General features: G+C 35.0%; 1 protein-coding gene across 3 annotated transcripts in view; it reads left to right on the top strand.

The window, feature by feature from the left end:
* The window catches only part of LOC5567324 (semaphorin-2A), a 418406-nt gene extending 393835 nt beyond the window's left edge, over nucleotides 1–24571 (top strand). For all 3 annotated transcript variants that reach the window (XM_021842536.1, XM_021842537.1, XM_021842535.1), the window contains exons 11-16: nucleotides 1101–1437; nucleotides 10102–10418; nucleotides 10498–10606; nucleotides 11002–11080; nucleotides 22177–22728; nucleotides 23678–24571. In XM_021842536.1, coding sequence (XP_021698228.1) covers nucleotides 1101–1437; nucleotides 10102–10418; nucleotides 10498–10606; nucleotides 11002–11073 — 835 coding nt within the window. In that variant the 3' untranslated portion in view covers nucleotides 11074–11080; nucleotides 22177–22728; nucleotides 23678–24571. The remainder of the gene's footprint in view (nucleotides 1–1100; nucleotides 1438–10101; nucleotides 10419–10497; nucleotides 10607–11001; nucleotides 11081–22176; nucleotides 22729–23677) is intronic.
* Nucleotides 24572–24888: the final 317 nt, after the last annotated feature.

Here is a 24888-nt window from a genome sequence, read left to right as displayed (position 1 = left end):
TCGTGAAAGCCGAACATGGAAATCCAATCCAGTTTCGCCTTAAATTGAAATTGCAAGACTTTTTTTTATTTATTAGTATCATTTCAAACATTACATTCATTTCTTACATCGAGGTGTCTTGTGTTAGGCAACAAACGATCACGCCTTGAACAAATGAAATAGGGTAGGTGTACCAGTTATGGACATAGTGGTTCCCTATTTCGCCATACGTGATAACTTTAATGTCTTTAAATTTTTAAAAATTTTGTGTGTTGTACAAGTTAGACTTAAGATATATCTTGATGCTAAAACATTCAAAAAGATTTAAAATGTGAAAGTTGTCAAAATTTCACATATGGCCAAATAGGGAACCACTATGGCCATAACTGGTACACTTTCCCTAGTTGAGAAAAAAAGCCTTAGCTGTTCATAATTTTACAGGTGAATTGAATTCACTACAGTAAAACCTCCATGAGTCGATATTGAAGGGACCATCGACTCATGAAAATATCGAGAAATCTTTTGAAAAGCTGTTTCAAGGTACCATCATAGTAATTATGAAATTTGATTTTTAGTATGGTTCCATGAGTCGATATCGAGTCATGGAACTTCAACTCATGGAGGTTTCCCTGTATATCAGGTAGGAAGCTTCAAAATCATTGTCAACCTTTTATTTATTCAATTTTGAACTTCATATGATATGCAGGACGCTATCCAGGCATGGATATAAAATACTCTTTTTTTGTTTTAACCATTTCTTTTGGACTAATATTTGTATTTTTGAAATCACCTTTTAGTCACTTTTTGGTCACTTTGGAATGACGTTGTCATTCACTATTATTTTGCTGCCCGGCCGCCACCAGCCCTGCGGCGCCAATCAGCTGGGTCCGTGGTTTTGTCGAGGTTAATTGCGAGTCCAACAATTAGTTGATGGATTTCCAGCGAAAGGATACGGAAAAAATAAATCTCACTAATTGATTGCTGTAAGCCAACATGTGTAGCTAGACCAACTGACCCGGAATAATAATGAAATTTAGTCCGAACATTGCACAGGAATTCAATTACCGAACGAACTGATTATTCTAATTCGATTCCTTTATCCAATTTGCCTTCATTTGCAGAATAAAAATCGACATCCTCAATCAGGAGTACACGGTCTATTACATCGGAACCAATGCCGGTCGGATCTACAAGATTGTACACTATCTGTCGAACGGAGAGTCCAAATCTAAGCTGCTGGATATTTTCGAAATCGCTCAAAATGAAGCGATTCAGGTAATGGAGATCAGTCAGACGCGGAAGTCGCTGTACGTGGCCACAGATTATCGTGTCAAGCAGATCGATTTGGCCATGTGCAACCGAAGGTACGACAGTTGCTACCGGTGCGTCAAGGATCCATACTGCGGCTGGGACAAGGACACTAGCACGTGCAAGCCGTACGAGTTGGGATTATTACAGGTAAGTTTTCGTTTAATCCTCTGGAATTCAAAGTAATCACAATAATGTGGGGCCATACTTTGCACCTCATTTTTTTCGGTAGATAGCATTCTGTTGTGAATGGGGCCGTCCCTTTGCCATGTGAATAATAAAATCCCCATTATGGAACCCATATCAGCCCTCCATAAACAAGCATAGAATACCCCTCTTCTGCACTCCATCAAATTGGCCTGAGGCATTTCGCGGAACGGACGTTCCGATGCTGTATTCGATAATATTAACGTCTTTCTAATGAAAGACAACCTAGTTTAACTGAGGTTTAACAGAAAGAAAACTCTTTTCAAATACGCTTATTTTCAAATACGTAATTGTCGCTTACAACTTAAAACGCTTGAACATGGAAATAATAATAAAAAAAATCTAATTGTCTACAGTTGAGCTGAGCAATCTTTTTACATAGTTTTGTTTATGTAATGGAGTTGATGCATAATTGATATTTAGCATAAAACATTTTAATTTCAAACGCCTGTTTAACGGAATGTTTCACCCCCACAAATGTTACAAATGTAATAGCGGTTCGTATTTTATTCAAGTAAGGGACTTTCACTCCAAATGTTATAAAAATCGATTGATATTAGAAAAAGTTATGTCTATTTGTTGTGTTGAGCCGTTGGTATTGCACCTTTCAGTAGAACTTTCATTGCGTGGAACAAAATGGAAGCTAAATCCTATTCGATTTTTGTTTGCGTCTTCAGACCTATCATAAAGATGCTTTGAGGTGTATTAGAGTTTGCAAAAGTTCGAATCAGCGGGGCAAAAGTTCGAGTGTTATATTATCTTGCGAAAAAAATAGCGAAATGTTCAACATCCACATATTATCTCCAAACTAAGAAAAAATATGCTTGATCATGCAAAAAAAAGTCATCAAATTTACATGTTTTTACTTAGTTCTACGAAAAACAGCTTTTTATGAAAATCTTCAACCATTATTGCCGGTTGACTATAAAGTATTCTTATCATAAAAGTATCAATATTTTGTGTATCGGTTAGCAAACTTTTCCCCACAGTCGATTCGAGCACTTGCCCCACTGCCGTTATACGCATAATTGTCCCATGTTCCAAAATATGCAATCGAGAAAAACGCGTTTAAAGATTTTAACATATTTAGGCCTCGTATTGACCAGGTGTGTGGTAAATTGAATTGAAATCTTTACCATAGTATAAAGAATAGCGTGTTTATTAGAGTCAAGAGTTTGTATTATGGGAATAAAGTAAATTTAGCTACGAAACTCAAAGTGGGACTGTTATGCCTAGAAATACGGGGTTTTTGGTGAATTTCTACGCATAACAGTCCCACTGAGAGTAGTGACAAATTATGTGCTAAGCATACTGCTGTGGATGACCGTTCTTACGTATATATTGTACTGAATGTAGAGGACGTTTAACCTCAAGACTTTGTTATGGCACCTAATGAAGGCTCAAGTGACATGTGCCAAACGGAGCCACGTGTGGGGAAGTGAATAAAAACGATTCTATAGTTTGGGATGGAAAGTAAAGTTTTCTGTATGTGTGATAGTGAGAAAATGTATGAGTTAGTGAAAGAAAGAGTGGATGAGTAAGTAAGAGAGTTTATAAGATGTAATAATTTCCTAAATCGACTCTTCAAGCTGCAGGCTTGACAGGAACTCATCTACAAAGGTTATTCTGCCGAGTAAATATTTAACCCTCTAATACCCAACCCCGCCTTTAGACGGGGTATACTTTGGAATTTTGTGTGAATTTTTGCTCGGAAATCAAAATGATTTTATGTTTGGGTAAAACCTTGACTCATAACATGCATATAAGTAAAGTTTTTTATGACTTTTGAAACTGTTTTGTATTTTTGAAAATTGTTTGAAAAACTGTTTTCTTATATAACCTACAAATACCCGGGGTTCATTTAACGTGTGATATAAAAAATCGTACCTTCTATATATTTCCACGATCAACCTATCACAAAAGAAGAGCTTGGTGGTATTCAAATAATTTTAAACCTGTTTTTTTCGTAAAATACATGGAAAATAAAAATATTTCCAGAAAAATATTAAAAATTTAATATTTTTAAAATTAGCGTAAAAATTTGAATTTTTATTATTGCCAAAAATCAGTAACTAGAAGAGGCTTCAAGAAAAAATGAAAAAGGGTAGGGATGTTCAAAAATAAAAATTATAAAAATCAAAAACCGAAATCCATAGATTTGCGAATAAAAATAAATCATTGCCCAAAACATGTTAAGAACGATTTTAGATAGCTAAAAATGATATTTAGATCGAAAATAAAAATTTGGGTATTAGAGGGTTAACTCAAAATTCACGAGACAAATCGATTTGACATTTCTTTGGACTTGGTTTGCAATACATATCATGATATTTTTGATACATTGCAAATTATGCTTTAGAACCACCAACATATTTGCAACTTGCACCGAAGAGCCAACTATGCGGAATAACCCAGTATGAGCCAGGTCATCCTATTCTTCTTTTGACTTGACTTCTTCTTGACTTCATCAAGTTTGATATGTCACAAGATAGGTCTCAAGATCGCCAATATAATGGCTACTTCCTCTGGGAAACAGGGTATCCAAAACAAACTGGCATGTTATCAAGTCATCCAGGAACCCTTGAATTACCCTTATTTAGCCTTGATTTGTGAATTTATGAAGTTTGATGTTGCCAGCTAGGTTTCAGAACCGACAGTTTAGAGGCCATTTTCCCCAGGAAACTGGGAATTCAGAACAATCCGACATGCGACATGAACCACCTGTAGACCTAATTTTCAAATTCATGAAAATTGATATGTCGCAAGCCAGGTTTCAGATTCACCAATATAATGACCACTTCCACCAGTGAACCGGTATTCGGACCAACCCAGCATATGGCCAAGTCATCCAAAAATGCTCGAACTATTTTTATTTGGACTTGGTTTGCTAAATCATGAAGTTGATTTGTCGCAAGTCATGGACTCGAAATTAAAGTAATTACTGATTCTACAAGTGGGATTATTTCAGTACTTCCCGTGATAAATCCAAAATTACGGTGAATTTCTAATCGATGACGGCGGTTCAAAAAAATTGAAAAGAATTGTGATTGGCCCAGAAAATCCAACTGAAATTAATTGAAAAACGGATGGGAAATAATATTATTAAATTGAAAATTTCAATCAAATTTGACGTCAGACTCGCATGAATGACGAATGCATCCCGATAATACAAACACATAAAACGGATTGTGTTCCACATATGATGTAAGGCCAACGTAAGAAGATGTTCAAAACGATTTTCACAAACACCAGCTAATTCAAAACTCACAACTGAATATTTTGTTCAAGATTAGCGCAGCGAATTGTATAGTGTGACAGTTCTACTACTTTCTGGCGTTACGTCCTCACTGGGATGGAGCCTACTTCTCAGCTTAGTGTTCTTATGAGCACTTCCACAGTTAGTAACTGAGAGCTTACTATGCCTATGACCATTTTTGCATGCGTCTATCGTGTGGCAGGTACGATGGTACTCTATGCCCTGGGAAGTCGAGAAAATTTCCAACCCGAAAAGATCCTCGACCGGTGGGATTCGAACCCACGACCCTCAGCTTGGTCTTGCTGACAGTTATGTGACAGTGTGACAGTTATGCGTAGAAATACAGTAGTGGGACAATTATGCGTGGAAATTTAACAATGGGACAAATTGATTTGGCTTACTTTTCATTGATTTTCCGAACAAAGCTAATTTTTGGTAAGTGTTTTCTAAAACTCTACGTAAAAATAAACTGTTTGATGACAAAAACTCAAAATGCACAAAAAGTAACATGGGACAATTATGCGTATAACGGCAGCCTAATACTGTTGTAAAAGTTTGTTAATGACAATCAATTTTAAAACTGTTATAACAAAAAATTATAGCCAATCTCAAGTAACTAAATAGCACGTTAATCTACCCTGCATTTTAATATGGAGCTATTATACAGATAACATGCCGTTTATTAGTTAGCTCTATAAGGCCAAAAAGGCGTATTATCAGTCTAGTGATTACTAGAGATAGGTAAGGTAGCTTATAAGATATTTTATCTGTTATAATTTGTCTGACAATATTGATTATTCCACTAAGGTTGTACTTTCAAATCTTAAACATTTTTGAGTGTTATATGTATTACAATAATTGTGAGATTTATTTTATTTGGCGAAAAAAACTAAGTGCTTTTAGTGGAAGCCGTTTAGTTATTAACGTCGGATTCAGGGTAAAACTTTGCAGACACCATGGGTTAAACATTTGCATTGGATATTTAAACCAAAACAATCAAAATACCTTAAACTACTTCAATATGATACACTTATGTAAAAAGACTATGCATAAAACTAAGAGATAAAACAATATGACATGTAATTCAAACTGATTTGAAAGTACCGTTCAACAGCCTTTGTCCAATTAGGGATGTAATTCCAAGAAAAACCAAGGAGAGTAAAGAAGTGTTAAATAAGCCATCACAAACAATTTGCTCGTCATAAGCTTTAGCTTAAATATCTTTAACTCAATCCAAACTTTTGTCCCGTGCAATGCGAATTTTTGCCCCAATCAGTGTTGTGAGAAACTCATATTCTCATAACTCATGATTGATTTTTTTCATGCGTAAGTTGTCAATCACGCAACTCAGTAGTCAACAAATCATGATTGAGTTGGCTCTTCTGTTTGACTCATTATCCCGTATTTTCACAGTTTACTCACACATAGCAATAATTTCTTGTTCGTCTGTTTGAATTATAGTAATCGTTTCTAAGGTTAACAACAACATTCGGTTTTCACGAGTTTTTGACGGGCTTTATGACTGAATCATTCTGACGGCTTGACTGCGATTGAGTGATTTTACATGAAATACTCAAGCATGAGAGTTTCGAAGCAGATCTCTTTTGAGTTTACTCTCACGGGAGAGCTCATAGATTGAGATTTGAGTGTAAGTCTATCAATACTGCCCCCAATATGCGGCAGAAGTTCGCATTTGACCTGTTATCGGACTAGATAGAATATATTCTTTGAATTAGAAATGAAAAATTTAGTACCACGTTTTGGTGTAATGTAAGTTGATGTTTAATTTTGTTTTCTATTCAATAAAACGTGAACTACTTATTCCAGAAGTCAAATCTGAGATAACAAAGTTCATGAATTATGTATTGCTTGATTGAAATCCTAAAGTTTGAATAATTGATTTAAATTTGTCAAATCAAAAATGTCCACCGGGAAATGTCACTTACCTCCTCCCCCTTAGTGGACTAGCGTGGACTCATTCCTATGCCCTACCCTGTCCCAAAGTTCTCAATTGATTTGGGGTAAATATTGTTTTTTAATGTGTAGTTCAAATATGTTTATAAGAGAGGTTTAGTACTGTTCAAGTAAAACTTAAAAAAGCAATACTCTAATAGTGTTGACATAATCGAAAGTTTGTCATTTTGTCATCTAGTAGCCTAACATGGCATAGTTATACTTGTTTTTTTTTCTTCAAATGTGCAAATTTTCACTAAAAAATCTTCAAGTGGCAGAAATCTGTAAATTTAATCAGCTCGTGAAACAAGAAAATTAAGTTCGAAAAACGAGCTTTTGTGTGATGTACCCAGAGTGTGTCAAAGATTTCCAAAGAAAACTCCAAGAGTTCTGATAGCATTTCAAGAGGATCTCAAAGCATTCCCAAAGGTCAAGAATTAGTTTTCACAGTATTCACGGTGTAGTTTCTCAGGGTATTGCGAGGGATTCCCCCTAGATCTCTTGGGTTCTCCAAAATATCCAATAGACTTCTAAACTGTCGTTAAGAAATCTGAAGTGGTTCTCAAAGAGTTTTAGAAAGATTCCAAGAGAGCATTTTACACAAGTTTTTAATGCAAAACTTCCTTTTTATTTCATCATTAACCACTTAAATAGCCCTTATACAAATTCAAACCATTTTTTGAAAATATTTTGGAAACCCTTGCGAACTTCCGGCGAATTTTATTAGCAGTTGGAAACATCCCTATGTTAATCACTAAGCACCCTTGGAAACGTCTGTAATTTTTTTGCTCCTTTGCAGCAATTTTTTGCCATGGTGTTCCTGACTCGCCACCCTCCATAAGAAATCAATGTAGGTGGCGAATTCAGGAACCGAAATTAAAATCGTGGCGAAAACTGGTGCAAGTGGTCCAGTATTCGCCACTCCCATTTTGAATATAAAAACAAAGTTTCTGATTAGTTTTTATATTTTCCCTGCTGAGCATGGATTGAAAGCTTCCGTTTAATGCATTGACAATATCCAAAGGTCGTTTGATTTACAGTATTGGACAAAACATTTGCAACTTTTTCGATTTTCCATACAAAATTACCAAATTTGATAAACCATATCTCAGTTATTTATGGACCTATTTGAATGAAATTTTCACAGAATATCAGACATAACTTGAATTTAAACATATATTTTTGAGTGATTTTCGGGATTTGAACCGTTATTACTTTTAAACTCGCGATTGGAAAAATTATTTGAAAATATATGTTAAAATTCAAGTTATATCTGATGTTCTGTGAAAGTTTCATTCGAATCGGTCCATAAATAACTGAGATCTAGCTTACCAAAGTTGGTAATTGTGTATGGAAAATCGAAAAAGTTGCAAATGTTTTGTCCAATACTGTATGTATAAACAATATTTTTACTTATGGTGGCCAAAACTGGTACACTTCCCCTATTGTTTTAACGTAAAAGTATGGAACAACATTTTGATTCAAATGCCGAACACTATGTTCATTTTGTTCCATATTCCGAACACCTTGATTCAAATCCCTAACAGCACGAATAAATTGTATTCAAATGAATAATTTTGCAAACTAGTTTAACTGGTCTTGAACTAGCGAATCGTCACTACCACCGAGGTATGAAATAGATTGGAAGACGTTAAAATTGAATTGCAATTGATGCCATTTCCTGGTTATTTGATAACATATTTCAGCGAAACATTTCAACCAAATAGCCATACAAAAACCGAGTGTTCGGAATATGAGTCTGTTTGGAATTTGAGACAAAACGGTACATCCCCTCCCCCCTTTTGTAGAAACTTTAAATTTAAGAGCTGTAAGGTACATCATGAAAACGATATCAAGGTACATCACAGGAATGGTATCAAGTTGGAAAGCCATGCATTGTCATCCCGACCAGAACCACATATCAATATTATAACACATTTCTATCAGGAGCAGTTAACAATAACAGGAGTTGATAAAATGTTGTTATCAGGATGGCTTTATTCTCAACTTGTTATATATTTAGTAACACATTTATAACAACATTTGTTATATTTTTGACATATCATTTATATGTTTGTTGCAAATAACATCCGATGTGATAAACAGTAACATAGTTTGCAATAATTTTGTTATTTTGTAACATCCTTCTAACACATTCTGTAAAAAATTTGATATAATTGTAACAGGGTTTGTTATATTATAGTTTATTTTGGTGCAAATTTTGTTAGAATTTTTGTTATTTTAACTACTAAGGGTATGACTACTTCTGTATGAGCTTCTTGAGATAGTCATGCAGTATTTTAAGGAATTTCTGGCAAAACTTAAAGAAGTCAGACGTCGTTACACAGTCAAATTGATTTTGTTCCGTGTGATGAAAGTTCGATCAATAATTGCTGCCCCATTTACAAATCTTGGTATTTGTACACTGTGTGTCTGGTATAAAGATAATGTATGCCCTGGGAAATCGATAAACCAGACAAGTTCCTCGACCAGCAGGATTCGAACCCATATCCATCATCATAGACTTGCTAATGAGCTGTACGTTCACTGATATGGCTATTTGAACCATCTATCATATTATTTATTGATATATCAGGTAGAAATCTGTAGGAGCAGCTTTTGTTCCACATAATTCTATCAACACAGCGTAACAAGAATGACATTTTTGAGTGTCTCAAGGATCAAATTATGCGTCTAGTAAATTTGGGGTTGCTGAATCTGATGCTGTTCTCAGAAATGTTCCAGCACGTCACAATTTCATCTATAGGTCGCCAAAGTTGTATAAAACACTGGTTTCATCGATGAAGTTTAAGGTATGATTAATCAATCTTTTTTATGATTCAATCCTCCAAGCATGCGGAATAGGACTTTAACTTTCATTTTACATATAATTCGGTTGAAAATGAACGATAAAATTAAGATTAAATCGATTTTTTCACCATACTTGCAGACTCCATACATGCTTTGTTTTTCTTATATGGTAAAATATAATATTCTACTTAAACTATCAAAAAATAACTTTTGACCATCGAAAGCAGTATGAACTTTATTGATAAGTATTATCATACACATAAAGTTTGATTTCTGTAGCAAATTAGGCAAATGAATTGCCATACAAGCTAGCAAACTTGCATGTAAGTTGGCTGAAATAGTTGAACTATGTATTTTCAACAGTCAATATCTCATAAACTAGACGTGTTTTGATATTTTTGAAAACCTGCAATGGATTAAGCAACCCTTAATCAAGTAAATATCGGTATTTTGGTTCTTGACACAAACCGTAGTATAATCTTTAAAATTTAAACACTTTGAATGCCCCAAGATTATTCAAACTGATCTAATTAATCTCAACAGACAAACCAACCTCCAAGTAACCTTTAAAATTATATCATTCACAGGACGTGGGCAACGAAACGTACGACATTTGCGACACCAGCGTCCTGAAGAAGAAAATCATCGTAACCTATGGCCAAAGTGTCCATTTGGGCTGTTTTGTCAAAGTCCCAGAGATACTCAAAGACCAGTCGGTCACCTGGTATCATCACTCGAAGGAAAAGGGACGCTACGAGATCAAATACAACCCGACTAAGTACATCGAAACTACCGAACGAGGCTTGGTTGTGATTTCGGTGAACGAAGCTGACGGAGGGCGATACGACTGCCATTTGGGCGGTTCACTGCTCTGTAGTTACAACATTACGGTGGATGCTCACAGGTAAGGGATCTCAGGGTTTTATTTTATGGTTAGGGGTTTGAGTGGATATCAAATAATTGTTTATATTCGTTTCGTTTAGATGCACTCCACCGAACAAGAGCAATGACTATCAGAAAATCTACTCCGACTGGTGCCACGAGTTCGAGAAGTACAAATCGGCCATGAAGACCTGGGAGAAGAAACAAGCAGTAAGTGTTAATCTGTGCGATCCCCCCTCCTAAAGGTACATGATGCTGACGATACACCCGAAAAAGAGGAAGGAAATCATTAAAGAACTTTATTGCCTGTACCATCCTGCTCCAAAGTGGCATGTGTTTCGTCAATTTATTTTTACGATCACCTTTTTCGTTCAAATATTCCCGAAATCGTCGCGAGAATGCTTACAAAATGAATTTAATAGCTTTATTCGCCGTGGATTGAAACCAATTTTGATGTTGTCGCCCACTCGCGTTCGTTCGGTAGAATCCCGTCCCCAAAAATATCTCAACCATCGCGATTTTACGATCCAGCTAAAAAATAAGCAATAACACCCGTGTCATCGTTTTCTTCCCTCTCTTCTCTTTTCTTCTCATTTCGCTTCCAGCAATGTTCATCCAAGCAAAACTATAGCAATCAGCATCCTAACGATGTTTTCCAACGCAATCCCAACGTCTGATATCAAGGTGAGTACGGCAAAAGTACGAAATTGAAAAATTATCATCACTGATTTCGAGGGAACCTTCCACTGTTTCGTCCCTTCCATTACCCACCATCATACCACGAAACAAAATACACGGTCTGTCTGAAAACGTTCTAAATAAAATAATGATCATCAATTGGGTTGTTTAAGATGGCTGCTTAAATTAAAACCAGTTTTTCAAATTTATCAAAAAAATATTTCATTGTATTCCAGACAATAAATGCAGTGCAGTTATAGATTTATACTAGCATTAGGGGGAGATCCCTCAAAATTGGACACTTAGACCGCTGAATCCATAATTAAATAAATGTTTTATATCATCCGTTTTTCATGAATGTTATAATTTTCGTATCTCACAAAAATAAATTTCAAAATATAAATATAAATTTTTAATTACATTTTGATGGTGTATTCTTAGCCAATCATGAAAGGTGGCACCCAATAACATACTTTGAATCTTAAAACGAGCTGTTTCTATGTGAATCTAAATGGAATTGATCCTACCTATTATTTTTTTAAATGATTCATAATATAAATATAAAGATACTCTACTCAAGCGTAATAAAACTGTGTTATACTTAGGAAAATGAGCTGTTTTTAGAAAGCTACAAAAGCTACCCGTAAACTTTTTCATCACCAAAAAAACTCAATTCTTCACCCTCCATTCGAAAGATATGGTATCCGAGCATTCTTATCGTTAATTTGAAAATCTTCCATCGGGAGAAACGAAGATTTAAATTGAAATAATATTTCAAAACTTAGGGTAATTTCCAAGGGATTTTTTGTTATTTTTGAGGAAATTCCCGGATCGTGATTAATTTAATATTCACAAACCAATTAAATAATCATCATTTTCACATTTAAAAACCAATTTCCTGCACATGGCTTCAACGAAATGAAGGAATCAATAATTACAGTAGTGTGCGTCTTTACCATTATTACCAAATGATTTATTTCAGGGCTCTTTCACACGATTCTACCCCATTACTCCTAATGGCATTCCCGAATGCAGTCACCCTGACTTCCATATTCCGGAATGGTCCATAACCCCGAATTACATTACCTTGAACTCCATAAACACGGTGCAATGCCATTCGAAGTAATTGTAGCGGTTTAATGATGGCTCTTGTCTACGGTTGAGCTATTTAATTGGAAATGCTTAGGTTAAATCACATTCTTGCCGGTACGATGGCCGAAATCGATAAATTTTCAAATAAGTCACACAAGAATTTCTAGAAATATCGCACTCTGAATAAAAATTAATTGATTTATCAATATTTTCTCCGTGAATTTCAAAACATAAGATTAAGAAACATGAATTACTTAAACAAAATATTCAAATCCAAGTAAATACGTTGTAAACGAAGAAGATTTTGTATCAAAGCTAACTATTTGTGAACTTAAAAATATTTATACAATTTCGTTGCTTTAAAAAAAAAAATGAACGACATAACGGCCTACTTTTTAGCACTGTTTCATAATGGTGCCAAGAAGTAGTACACTTATCAGTTCTGTTTTTGGTGTTGACAAATTAATATGAGAGTGCCTCCATCGTATTACTCTTGATATCTCAATGACTTAGTCACCTATCTTCTGATTCTACATCCGTTGGATGATTCGAGATGAGGAATGTTGGATGAAAATAGGATCAATAATTTCAGAAATAACTAACCTATTCAGCAAAAAAATCCTGAATTTTCAGGACACGTAAACTTTTATAGTTGTTAAGTAAAACGAGTTACTGAATACTCAACAATATTTTATATAAACGGCATCATTGCATTCAGGAATGCTTGTAAATTTGAGTGAAATTGAATCATTTAATGATCTTGCGTCGAACATTTTCCAATATTGCATGCTTTCTTGCAGCTTTTAAGTAAAATTGCATGCGATAATGTTCGGTTTACACGATTGTACGCTGAATGTTCTGCCAAAAATAATGCACATTAATGGATCGACAGTAGGGTGCGGCTTATATTTCAAATTTTTTTCTGAATTCAAATCGCATAAAAAGAGAACCTTTAAAATTTGAGCTAAAAATATTAACATGTAGAGGAGGCGCAAGTAACTTGAAGGTGAATTTACAAGTTATGAAAAATGACCTTTAGTAAAGTAAACATAACAATGTTATTTTTCAACCAATTTTTGAATTTTTAGCATCATTTCCTTCTAAATTGAATTTATAAACACTCTGAAGAACAGGGGCCCAGATAGCCGTAGCGGTAAACGCGCAGCTATTCAGCAAGACCAAGCTGAGGGTCGTGGGTTCGAATCCCACCGGTCGAGGATCTTTTCGGGTTGGAAATTTTCTCGACTTCCCAGGGCATAAAGTATCTTCGTACCTGCCACACGATATACAAATGCAAAAATGGTCAATTGGCAAAGAAAGCTTTCAGTTAATAACTGTGGAAGTGCTCGTAAGAACACTAAGCTGAGAAGCAGGCTTTGTCCCAGTTGGGACGTTACGCCAGAAAGAAGAAGAAGAAGAAGAACACCAAATTTGTCAAAAATCAAAGCTAGTTTTAGTTAAAATTAGTTAACTCTTAATTTTTCCTCATTTTAGTAAAAATGTCATCTTTGTTTGACCATAACTTCATGAATACTCAACCGATTCCAAATATGTTTACATGCTCTTCAGGCTAATTCAATTGTGTTCAAACTTTGACACATGCCAGTTTTTTTTTCAAATTTTCGCTAGTTAAATATTGTGTGGGGCGAGATGACAACAGTGTGTTTGTGTCGTCTCGGCCCGATCGTTGCTCACCGATCAATCAGTCATAGTGGAGTGGATTACAAAGGAAAACGTGTGTTCTCTTCCGAAGTGTTTGTCTGCGTGATGGGTGATTTCCCAGTAACAGTTTGATGTTACATAAATATTATCTCTAAACTCTGGAACTTCTTTTCTCATCTATTGAACCTTTGGAAAGGACTTAGCAATAATTAAATATGTTTGCACATGGGAAAAAATATAGATCATATTTAACGTGTTATTAAAATATAAACTAAAGTTTTATATGAAAAATTTTCCGTCAATAAAAAAATAAAATAATCCAAAGAAATTCGACATTTTTAATTAAAAAAAATATCATGTTTTTGGGTAGGGAGACTAACGGCTTCGGTACCATTCGATTATTATCGGCAACCACATTTCAAACGCCAAATACACAGTATTTTTCTTTCAAAACACATCAATGAAAACATTCAGATGATTCTTTGATCTGCCCGCTTCCTGATGACAATATTTCCGAGATTAAACAAACAATATTGCCAGAGATATCATCAATTCAAGTGAACACGCCTCAAAATGCGACTGATTTGGAGCTGCCGAAGAGATTTACCAACTGTTCTTATGAGAAAGTTGCCGAAGAGAATGAGGCTGCCGACAATGTTCTTAGCGTTGCAAAAACGTTCCAAAACGCATTTTGACAAGTCTGTCGGTGTGAATCGATAGAAGATTGAGTAACGCATAAATGTAAACAGACAAACACGGAATTTGTCAGCTGATGTCCGAGAAAATTACAAAAGAAGCGTGGCATCGGCTTAGGCTGCCTAGAATACGTAAGTTCCCCTTGTTCTTGTTAAATAACTAAGTCAAAACATTTTTTTTAGAAAAAAATGTTGTATGAACAGTTTGACAACAACTGAATTTGCTTCAAAATCATGTAAATAAATTTGGAATCGATTGAATATTTTTTAAAGTTATGCTCAAGCAAAGGTGATTTTTTTGGTTGATTAATCAAAAATTTGGAGAAAACTATTTTTAACTAAGACTAGTTTCGATTTTGGTCAATTTTTTTAAAAATAATGTTTTACAAAGTTTTTAAAAATTTAATTTTCAAGATAATGATGCAAAAAGTTTCAGAATAGTTTAGAAAAAAAAACGAAGCTATGGTGATTTCCCTGAAGGCCATTTTTTATATCCTAAAAATTCACCTTCAAGACGCTTACGCCACCTCTTAATCTTAATATTGTTAGCTTAATTTTTGAAATTTCTCTTTAAATGTGATTTGGAATCATTTGAGCACACGAATTTCCGGTTTTCAGAACTTTTGAAAAATAAGTCGCACCCTGTCGATTAGGGCTTGGTCATTTCATGTGAATTATTTATGATTAATTTTTCAGTGTTTGATCATGTAGACTGAGCGGTTTTGCTTGCAATATTCTGTGAGAGAAGACGTTTTGCTTTCAATATTCAGGATTTTGTTGCAAATGGCTTTGAATGAAGCTAAATACACATGGGCTGTAAATCTAGGTTTCGAAATTATAATAATGTTGCATGTAACTCGTTGCAAAACTCGATGCAACTTGTTGCATAAATAGCAGCATTTTATTTGAAAAAAAAAAGAAATTACAGCAATATAGCTTGTTCCACTATCAATTCCATAAGTTTATTCTTATACCGTTTTGTCTCAGATTTCGAACAGACTCATATTTAGGTTTTTATATAGTGATTCGGTTAAGATAGTTATATGATATAATATCTTATTATGTCAATTTTTATTTGAATTAAAGTTTTTGGAATATCAGATAGTGTTCGGCAATACACTGTAACCTCAATTTACGAACTAGATCGGGGGTGCGCAAATTGAGTTGGTGCGTAAATTGAATCAGTGCGTAAAACGAGGGAGCACAGTTCGTAAAACGAGGTTTTGCCAATTGATCATTTCTATGTAGAAGAATGTCTCACAATACTGGACCCTAGAAGATTGTTATATTTTTAAGAAGCGTTTGTATTGTCAGATCCAAGTTTTGGTAATTAAGTGAGTACAACATGTGATCTAGTTCATCCAAAAACTTCCTGGAATATATACCTGCAATGTACTGGCATATTTAGCGATCCTTTGATTTTTTTTTATATGGCGTAGGCCCTTATCTATTCATAGAAGTAAAAAGAGTATTTTTTATAATTTGTGCCGATGTCCTAGGTCCTCCAAGGACTCCATTGAATATAGGCCTTGGGATCTACGACCGTAATTAGAGATTAGCGATTACTTTTCAACTACTCCACAGGCCCCTAACCATTCATGTGAGTAAACGGTGTGTTGTAATAATTTGTGCGGATGTCCTAGGTTCTCCAAGGACTCCATTGAATATAGGCCTTGGGATCTACGACCGTAATAAGAGAATAGAGGTTACTTTTCATTTACTCCACAGACCCCTAACCATTCATGTGAGTAATTGGTGTATTGTAATAATTTGTGCGGATGTCCTAGGTCCTCCAAGGACTCCATTGAATATAGGCCTTGGGATCTACGACCGTAATAAGAGATTAGAGGTTAGTTTTCAAATACTCCACAGGCCCCTAACCATTCATGTGAGTAAACCGTGTATTGTAATAATTTGTGTGGATGTCCTAGGTCCTCCAAGATCTATATCGAATATAGGTCTTAGGATCTACAAGCGTAACCAATTATCAATAGATGCTTTTTTGATATGGCATGGGCCCTTATCTATATGTAGCAGTAAAATGAGTATTGTTTTAATTTGTACCGAAATCCTAGGTCCACCAAAGACTTCATTGAATAGAGGCCTTTGAATCTACAAACGTGATCAATGGTCTATAGGTAGTTTTTTTTAATATGGCACAGTCTCCTAACCATTTATTTAAGTCAACGGAATATTTTATTGATTTATACGCATGTTTTTGGTGCTCCAAAAACTCCATTGAATAAAAGCCTTTGGATATACGGTCATAATAAGTGAGTAGAAGATAGTTTTCAAATACTCCAAAGGCCCCTTACCATTTCTGTGGGTAAGCGGTGTATTGTATGAATTTGTGCGGATGTCCTTGGTCCTCTAAAATCTCTATCGAATATGGGCATCAGGATATACAAGCGTAACCAATCATCAATAGATAGTTTTTCAATATTGCAAAGGCCTCTTACTGTCCATATTTGCAAATGAAGTGTTTTATTGAGTTGTGTCGATGTTTTTGTACTTCCGAGGACTCCACGATATAAAGACCTGAGTATCCACAAACTTAAGTAGTTGTACATTGATGATACTTATTTATAGCTTAAAATATAAACTCTTAAGGCTAAGTAGCCCGTCATTTGGTTTGGTAGCCTTGTTGATTTTCCAGATTGCAATTTCAAAGTGATAAATCTCAGTCATCTTAAGTAATATTGATTCAAAAAAGTATCACTACTTGAGCTTACATATAGAAAACATGCTGATACTTTTTCAGCAATGTCAGTGCAAAACCTAGTGATTTTCTTTAATTCTTAATCGTGGGACGGTTTGGCCACAATCATCGATGCCCACTACAAATTTCAATGACGAAGGCGAAGTAGGCCGCCTAAATATAAGCAAATGGATCAATGTACTGATGTTCATGAATTTACTTCGTTAAACAAGTGACGTCCATTGAATTTGCATAAAAACAGACTTCGTTGATTGAGGTTTAGGTGAATTTAATTTAAAAATGGCGTCAGACATCGATTTTCGTCAACAATATTCTCCAAACGTAGGTCGCCATCTTGGATTCCAAAAATTGCGTCAGACATCGATTTTCGTCATCCCCTCGTCGTGCACGTTCTGAAAATACCCATATTGCATGGGTTTTCAACGATTTTATCCAACCGGAGGTCACCATCTTGGATTTCAAAATGGCGTCGGTCATCGATTTTCGTCATCCGCTCGCCGAGGCCATTCCAAAAATACCTATAATGCATGAGTTTCCAACGATTTTTTCATACCGGGGGTTGCCATGTTGGATTCCAAATACCCATATTCCAATACCCATACTTTATGGGTTTCCAACGATTTTCTCAAACCAGAGGTCGCCATCTTGGATTTCAACATGGCGTCGGACATCAATTTTCGTCATCCCCTCGTCGTGCCCGTTCCGAAAATACCCACATTGTATGGGTTTTCAACGGTTTTCCCAAACCGGAGGTCAATGATTTCCCACAGAATTGTCAAAACTCAATTTACGCACTGCGTAAAAAAATTGACTTAAATTGAGTTTACTTCGTAAAAAAGTGACTTAAATTGAGGTAGCGTAAAAAAGACTTCGTAAATTGAGGTTTTAGTGTATAATGTTGCTCGAAACATTTGCGTAAAAATAGGGTAGTAGATATCATTATTTTTTTTATAGGCACGCTAAGCTCTTCATTTTTGGAACCGAACAGGAATAGTTTGATCGAAACCTTTATATAACATTGAACTTTTTCAAAACTCAACAGTTTTTATGCTCCACTGGATTTATTGGATGCAAATAACTGACATTGAAGACGACTACAAGTGAAAGTCGAAATCTGAGATTCGAAATACGCGTTTCTGTAAAAGACAGGCATTTCAGAATTCGTTCTAAACTGATTTCGAAGCACGATCAAAGCAAGCGAAGAAAACATCGCATATGTATCGGTCCATGATCGTCAATGTTTCGTAAATTGTAACAAGCTTGCCAAACATCAGCAATGAAGGAGAGCCCCAAAAGAGAGAGCAATGATAAAAACTATTTTTTCCATTGGATGTTTGTGCTTAACTTTACTGACATGATAAACACTCCCCGAACATCCTATAGCAATAGTGCCCTACAGGTTTTGAGCTTGTTTAGGTGGGTTTAACACAAAATTTTCTCAGAAGTCAACCCTAAAAGATAAGCAATTGGGGCGGAATTGAAAGGTACAGTACTCTAAATCTACTTTTTTTAATTCTATTTAAGTTAAAATATTCAAAACTTGTCTAAAAATTAGCTAGCTCATCACAGGACTTTCTATTATTTGAAAACGATCGTATCTAATTGGTAATTCAAGCAGGATCAATTAGATTTCGGAAGATTCGATAAGTATTTGATGAAGATTACGGATTTTTGGCTTTTAGTCAGTACGATAAAAAATTAGAGAAAGCTGGGGACTTCGTCGTCATTAAATCGTCAAAACTCAAATGGTATTAACACACAATCAACAAAAACAAACTTTACCTCCTTAATAGCAGTAGAGACAGATACAGTGTGTATTGTAATTTCTGTAGAATATTCCTATTCTTACCACCCACCTAGCATCCTTTAAGCCCCCCTTAAGGTGATGGAGTAAGTTTTTATATCCAACCAAACTTCACAAAAATAATCTGATTATTTCAACACAAACCTACAGTGGCCTTACTGTGCAGTGTTAAATCAGAAAGTGAAAGACAATATTTTCAAAATCTTTACATAACTGAGTTTAACGTTCAACGTACTGGAATACAAAACAAGTTTTATCATCAATTTCAAATAAATTAATCAACGCTGTTAGGTATACTAAAATGGAGAAAATCTTTGATAACAGTTTCGAATAATGTTTGTTTGGTTTACCTACAATGAAAAATTGTGAAATCATCAGAGAAAGTGTTAAAATGCTGTGCATTTCGATTTTGAATGACATGATAATAGACATTTGCATGTTTATTAAAAGATACATGATAGGAATTTAAATGAGTCTTAAAAATCAACCTTATGAATACGTTATTGATTGCACGAACTTTTGTAGGTTTTGAACCCATAAACAAAATGTCTCCAAATTCAAAGGAAAAATGCACATTGCATGAATATTTAATGTGAATCTGAGTATTATTTGATTTGAATGTGAATGATAAAATAATGAATGTAAGCATTTTTTATTTTGGATGTTGGGTGCAGTATTGGTCGGGGCTCTGCTAAACGGCATCAAGCGCCAAAACTTTATTTCAAGATATTTTATTATAAAGTCTAATAGTGTACTGATTGATTGTGGATGACTGATTTTTAAATTTTATCGCTCACGTATGATTAAATGTACCCTATAAGCAACCCGAGATAAAATATATAAGAAAATCAACATAAATCTTCGTTGTAATTAAATTTGATTTAAAATCCTGAGGCACTCAGTTCACTCTGGCCAAACAAATATCGAAAAATATAATTCTTGGTTCGGTATAGTTGGTTGTGTTTCGTAGTTTTCAACAACAAAAGTCGAATTGGAGACAAATGATGCTTATCATCGCATGTTGGAATCCATGTTACTAATGTTTATGTACTATGATTAGGAAATACTAGCTGTCAAATGTCTGGCTTTGCTGTTTTTTGTTGACCTAAATGGACTATTAATGCAAAGGCTCTCCTTAAGGCTTTTGTATCTTTAATTAGGCGTTTTCACAAAACATATAAATATTGAATCAAGGTCTTTAAAGTATTTGAGGTATTCAAAGACCCTAATGAGACTACAGTGTTATATTTCAAAAATGTGATGATTAAGGAAAACCACTGCCAGGACAAGTTCAGTTCAGTTAAATTGGTGTGGTGTGTACCAAGAATGACACGAAATTTATCATATCAGTTGTATATGAAACTGATTATTTTTACAACAGTTTAAACATAGCCACAGAAGCTAAAAGTTGATTGATTTTCAATATCATCGGATTGAATAATAGAAAAAAAGGTTCATCGGGATTCGAATTGTGCCTTCTAGGTGGTGATTCAGCGTGCTACCCGACTTGAGGCTTGTAACAAAAATATATTAAAATTTTATCAGAATATGATATGCATATCATATTATGATATAATTTTGTTAGGGTCCGTTATCCATAGAACATAATAAAACAGAAATATAACAATGTGGGGACGGACCTGGTGTAGTGGTTAGAACACACGCCTCTCACGCCGAGGACCTGGGATCGAATCCCATCCCCAAGATAGTCACTAAAAATTTCAGTGACGACTTCCTTCGGAAGGGAAGTAAAGCCGTTGGTCCCGAGATAAACTAGCCCAGGGCTAAAAATCTCGTTAATAAAGATAAAAAAAAACAATATGTTTTATTTTCCTTTAAGATATATTTTTGTTTATTTTTAACAACTTTATAACAAAATAAATAGATAGTTATGCATTTCAATAATATACAATATATGTATGTATATAGAACAGTATTATAATTTTGATACTTTGCATCAAACATTATAACTTGGTTTGATATGTTTTTGATAGAATTGAAACACATTTTATTACGTTTGTGTTACTATTCATACACTTTTTGTTATAATTTTAATTATTTTAACAACATCCTGCATCAAAATTGTAACAACCTATGTTCGAAAAAAAACTTATAACATAATAACATATGCTGATATGATTTTGTTATGTACCTTTAGTCGGGTATCGCTCGATCATCTCGACTTTTTGTATGAAGGGTGATTAACTTGAAACAAGTCATGTGTACTCTGTTCAAAGAGGTTTTATGATGATAACGTTATTTTCTGAATAACTAAAGTGCATCATGTCCACCATAGTTATTCACACAGTATCAGATTTTGTTTTTCGTTATTTTATTACTGCTCCTGTGTTGATTAAATAATGCATTATTCAATGACCAATGTAAGCAGGGTTGGGAAAAAATCTGAAATTCACTCTACAGTAGTCAAACAAAGCCAATCACAGTCAGCGAAGCCAGTGAAACTCACGCCCATCGCTGCTGTAGGCAAAGAGCCTTGAAAATTGCAAAACACCCGTTGCTAAGGGCAACCCAAAATTACTGTAGAAAAATGTTCTATTTCCCGCTGCATTTCCCACATTTAGAGCCTTCAATGATACTACTGATTTAGAGAAATTCATGTACCCAATATAGACTACTTGATTCAAGCCTACTACTATTACCCTTCCCAGCACTGAATGTAAGTATTTATTACGAGTAAATGTTTTTACTTCATGTCAAAATGTGATTTTTAGATAAATAATAACCATTGCGGTGAAGCTGGATAAAAATTTGAATTGAGAATAGATCAACGCCACTGAATTGAATTGAATTTTAAATGGGAATTTGAACAAAATTCCAGTTTTACATGTCCTTTAAGAGAAAATTTGTGATATAAGATAACAAACGAATATTCAAATTAATCGATATTGTTATGGTTGAAAGGTTATGGTTATTTGAGTCCTTTGATGTAAAAAACTCCATTTTTAAAAATTTGGCGCTTGGTACAGTTTAGCAGAACCCCTACGAATTGATGATCATATTATTCATCAATAACGATTTCAGCCACACCGTGAAATCAAACAAACCCTCTCTCGAACGAATCGCATTTATTGATATTATTTTATTACCTCTCTCCCTTTCCTTGCCGCAGGACCAAACTTTGACACTTCAACATCGAATAGCTTGTCCACTACCTTTGGTAGGGTACTACAATCAACTAAATGAACTGTGATACCCTTAATGATCCAATAATAAGAAAAAGAAAGAAAACGAAAATAAAAAAAAACGAGTAGCATGAACCGCTGTACAGAGAAAAAAAGGAAGTGAAAAGCAAATAAATCGAAATCGGTATCCAACCGCGGCGCGATTCACGAGTGTTGTGACATCCAGGACCATTCCTTGGACAGTTCGTGCAATCAGAAGCGGTGGAGAACGTTTCGAGTGGATCATTTTTTATTTAATTATTTAAACAAAACAGAAAAAAACACAACTACAGCAGCAGACTTAAAGAAGAAGAAGAAAACATACGGCAGACAGAAACATATTACATTATTAGCCAATTCCAACGAGCTTGCGAGAGATCATCAATACCACACGGAGTAACAATTGTAGAGGTTGTCATTTTTCCACGCCCCCATCCCCCGTTCCTGTATTTGAAAGTCCAGACGTGAGCATCAGTAGTAGCATCGCATAGTAGAGCAAGGTAAGTTGGGTTTGATGTAGAACGTTAATCGGTTGCATTTTTCGTTCTAAATTTTAGTCGTCATACAATTAAAGAATGCAAATTAGTGACGTATTCATTTATTACTCTACGAAATCATTCTAACTTCGGAAATCCACTTCAAATCTACAGCAACCCCTCTGTATGAGATAATAATTGACAATCTATAAAAGCTTATTACGACCCCCGTAGATATTGCAGAGCCGTTAGTAACGTTAGCAGCTATATGGCAAAGTCATGAAGGTATCTGGGTTCGATGCCCTGTCTAATCTTGGACATTACGTCTTCATTGGGACAGAGCCTACTTCTCAGCTTAGTGATTAATAAGCACTTCCATAGTTATTAACTGAGAACTTTCTTTGTCTAAGTTACTATTTTTGCAATCGTATATCGTGTGGCAGGTACGATGAAACTCTATGCCTAAGGAAGGCACGGAAATTTCCTTTATGAAAATACAGTGAAACCTCCATGAGTCGACATTGAAGGGACCATCGACTCATGGAAATATCGAGTCATGGAACAGCAATCCTTTGGAAGGCTGCTTCTAGGGACCATCATAGTAACCATGAAATTTTGTTTTTAGTATGGTTCCATGAGTCGATATCGAGTCATGGAACATCGACTCATGGAGGTATCACTGTACCCTGGACCGACCGGGAATCGAACCCAGACACCTCTGACCACTCAGCTCAGAAGGCCCCATTATTATCAAGTTAAATAATATTTGCCTTATCGCAATTCGTTTTTTTCTTTGAAACAAAGTTTTTGCCATAAGCTTGCTACGGCAATAGCATTGCAGTTTTTATATATATTGACTTTTATTTTATGAATTTAAACAGATTGAGCATAAAATGACAAACGTGGTTTTCTTGTAAGATAACGGCATCTGCGAAATATATTATAATTATCATTTTTCTTGTTTCTTTCACAGAAATCTGGTAACAATCCAAAATCAACCTGAAACTGTAAATAGGCACTCTTAACTCGACTACAACAAGCAACATGCACCGCTAGAATAGAAACCGCCGAAAACCCGTTCGTTATTGCAATTTATTAGAGAAAAATGAAAAGGAATGTATGGATGAAGCTATTTGTTTAACTTATTTTTCAATTAACGAATGACGAGAACGAGCCCTAGTTTAGAAGGTATATAACAAAACTAGCATTTTATCACTTACACACAAACAGGAAAAGCAATCCAACGCCACGGAAACGCGGAACTCGAAAGACCAACGGTTCTCCGTGATCATGTAAAACAAAATTTAACACTTAAGACAAATCAATCCGCGATAGCCAGAATCCCAACCTATATAAAAAAGTAGCATCAATCTTCTCCTATATAGCCCTCAAGTTCTCATTTCCCTCTAACCGAACAGTTTGCAAATCGAAACTCATAACACGCTTCAGACCTCCTTTCTGCCCTCGCACTGGCAGACACAAACCCACTACCGATGCAACATTTTCTCTCTTCAACTTCACATCATTCGAGACAAACCCGGACAGCAAATTGCAAAAGAATCTAGAAATACCGACAGCAAAACAAAACCACGTGAAGTATTCGGATAGACGGAGAACAATTTTGAACGGTGTTTTGGTTGACCGATGCAATAACCGCAGACATATCACCGAAACCGGAAGTAGCAAATTGAAACCGACAAGCAAAACAAAACGACAGAATCGAAAGAAAAAAAAACATAAAAGTAGGTGAACGAATAAAACAAACCCACGAGTGGTACGTCGTTATTTAGGAATGGATGGTAAATGTAGGCACACAGATCAAATTTCACTTTGAAGCTGAAGAGAGTAGAAAAATCGTCAAAAAAAATCTGAATAAAACGCAAAGAAACATAGCAGTGTACATAAAGAAAAAGTATTACATTTAGCTCTAAGTTTTTATTAGACGGTTAAGACTGAAGAAAATGAACAGAAGGAAACATGTTTAATTTGATTTCTTATAAATTGCTTTTTTGTACGTGAATCTATAATGACAATAATTGTCACCAAATAAAAAATTTAAAGACAAACCATGACTACGCTGATTACTGTTTGAGAAACTTAAAAATAACTATACTGTTTGAGGACATCGGATCCGAAAAATTGTTACAAGGTAAGTACATTTAGCTTTAGATTTGCATTTCGTTT

Source organism: Aedes aegypti, chromosome 2 (assembly GCF_002204515.2).
Source record: "Aedes aegypti strain LVP_AGWG chromosome 2, AaegL5.0 Primary Assembly, whole genome shotgun sequence".
Taxonomy (NCBI): Eukaryota; Metazoa; Arthropoda; class Insecta; order Diptera; family Culicidae; genus Aedes; species Aedes aegypti.
Note: the sequence above shows the minus strand (reverse complement) of the source record. Positions and strands in the feature narration are given on the sequence as shown.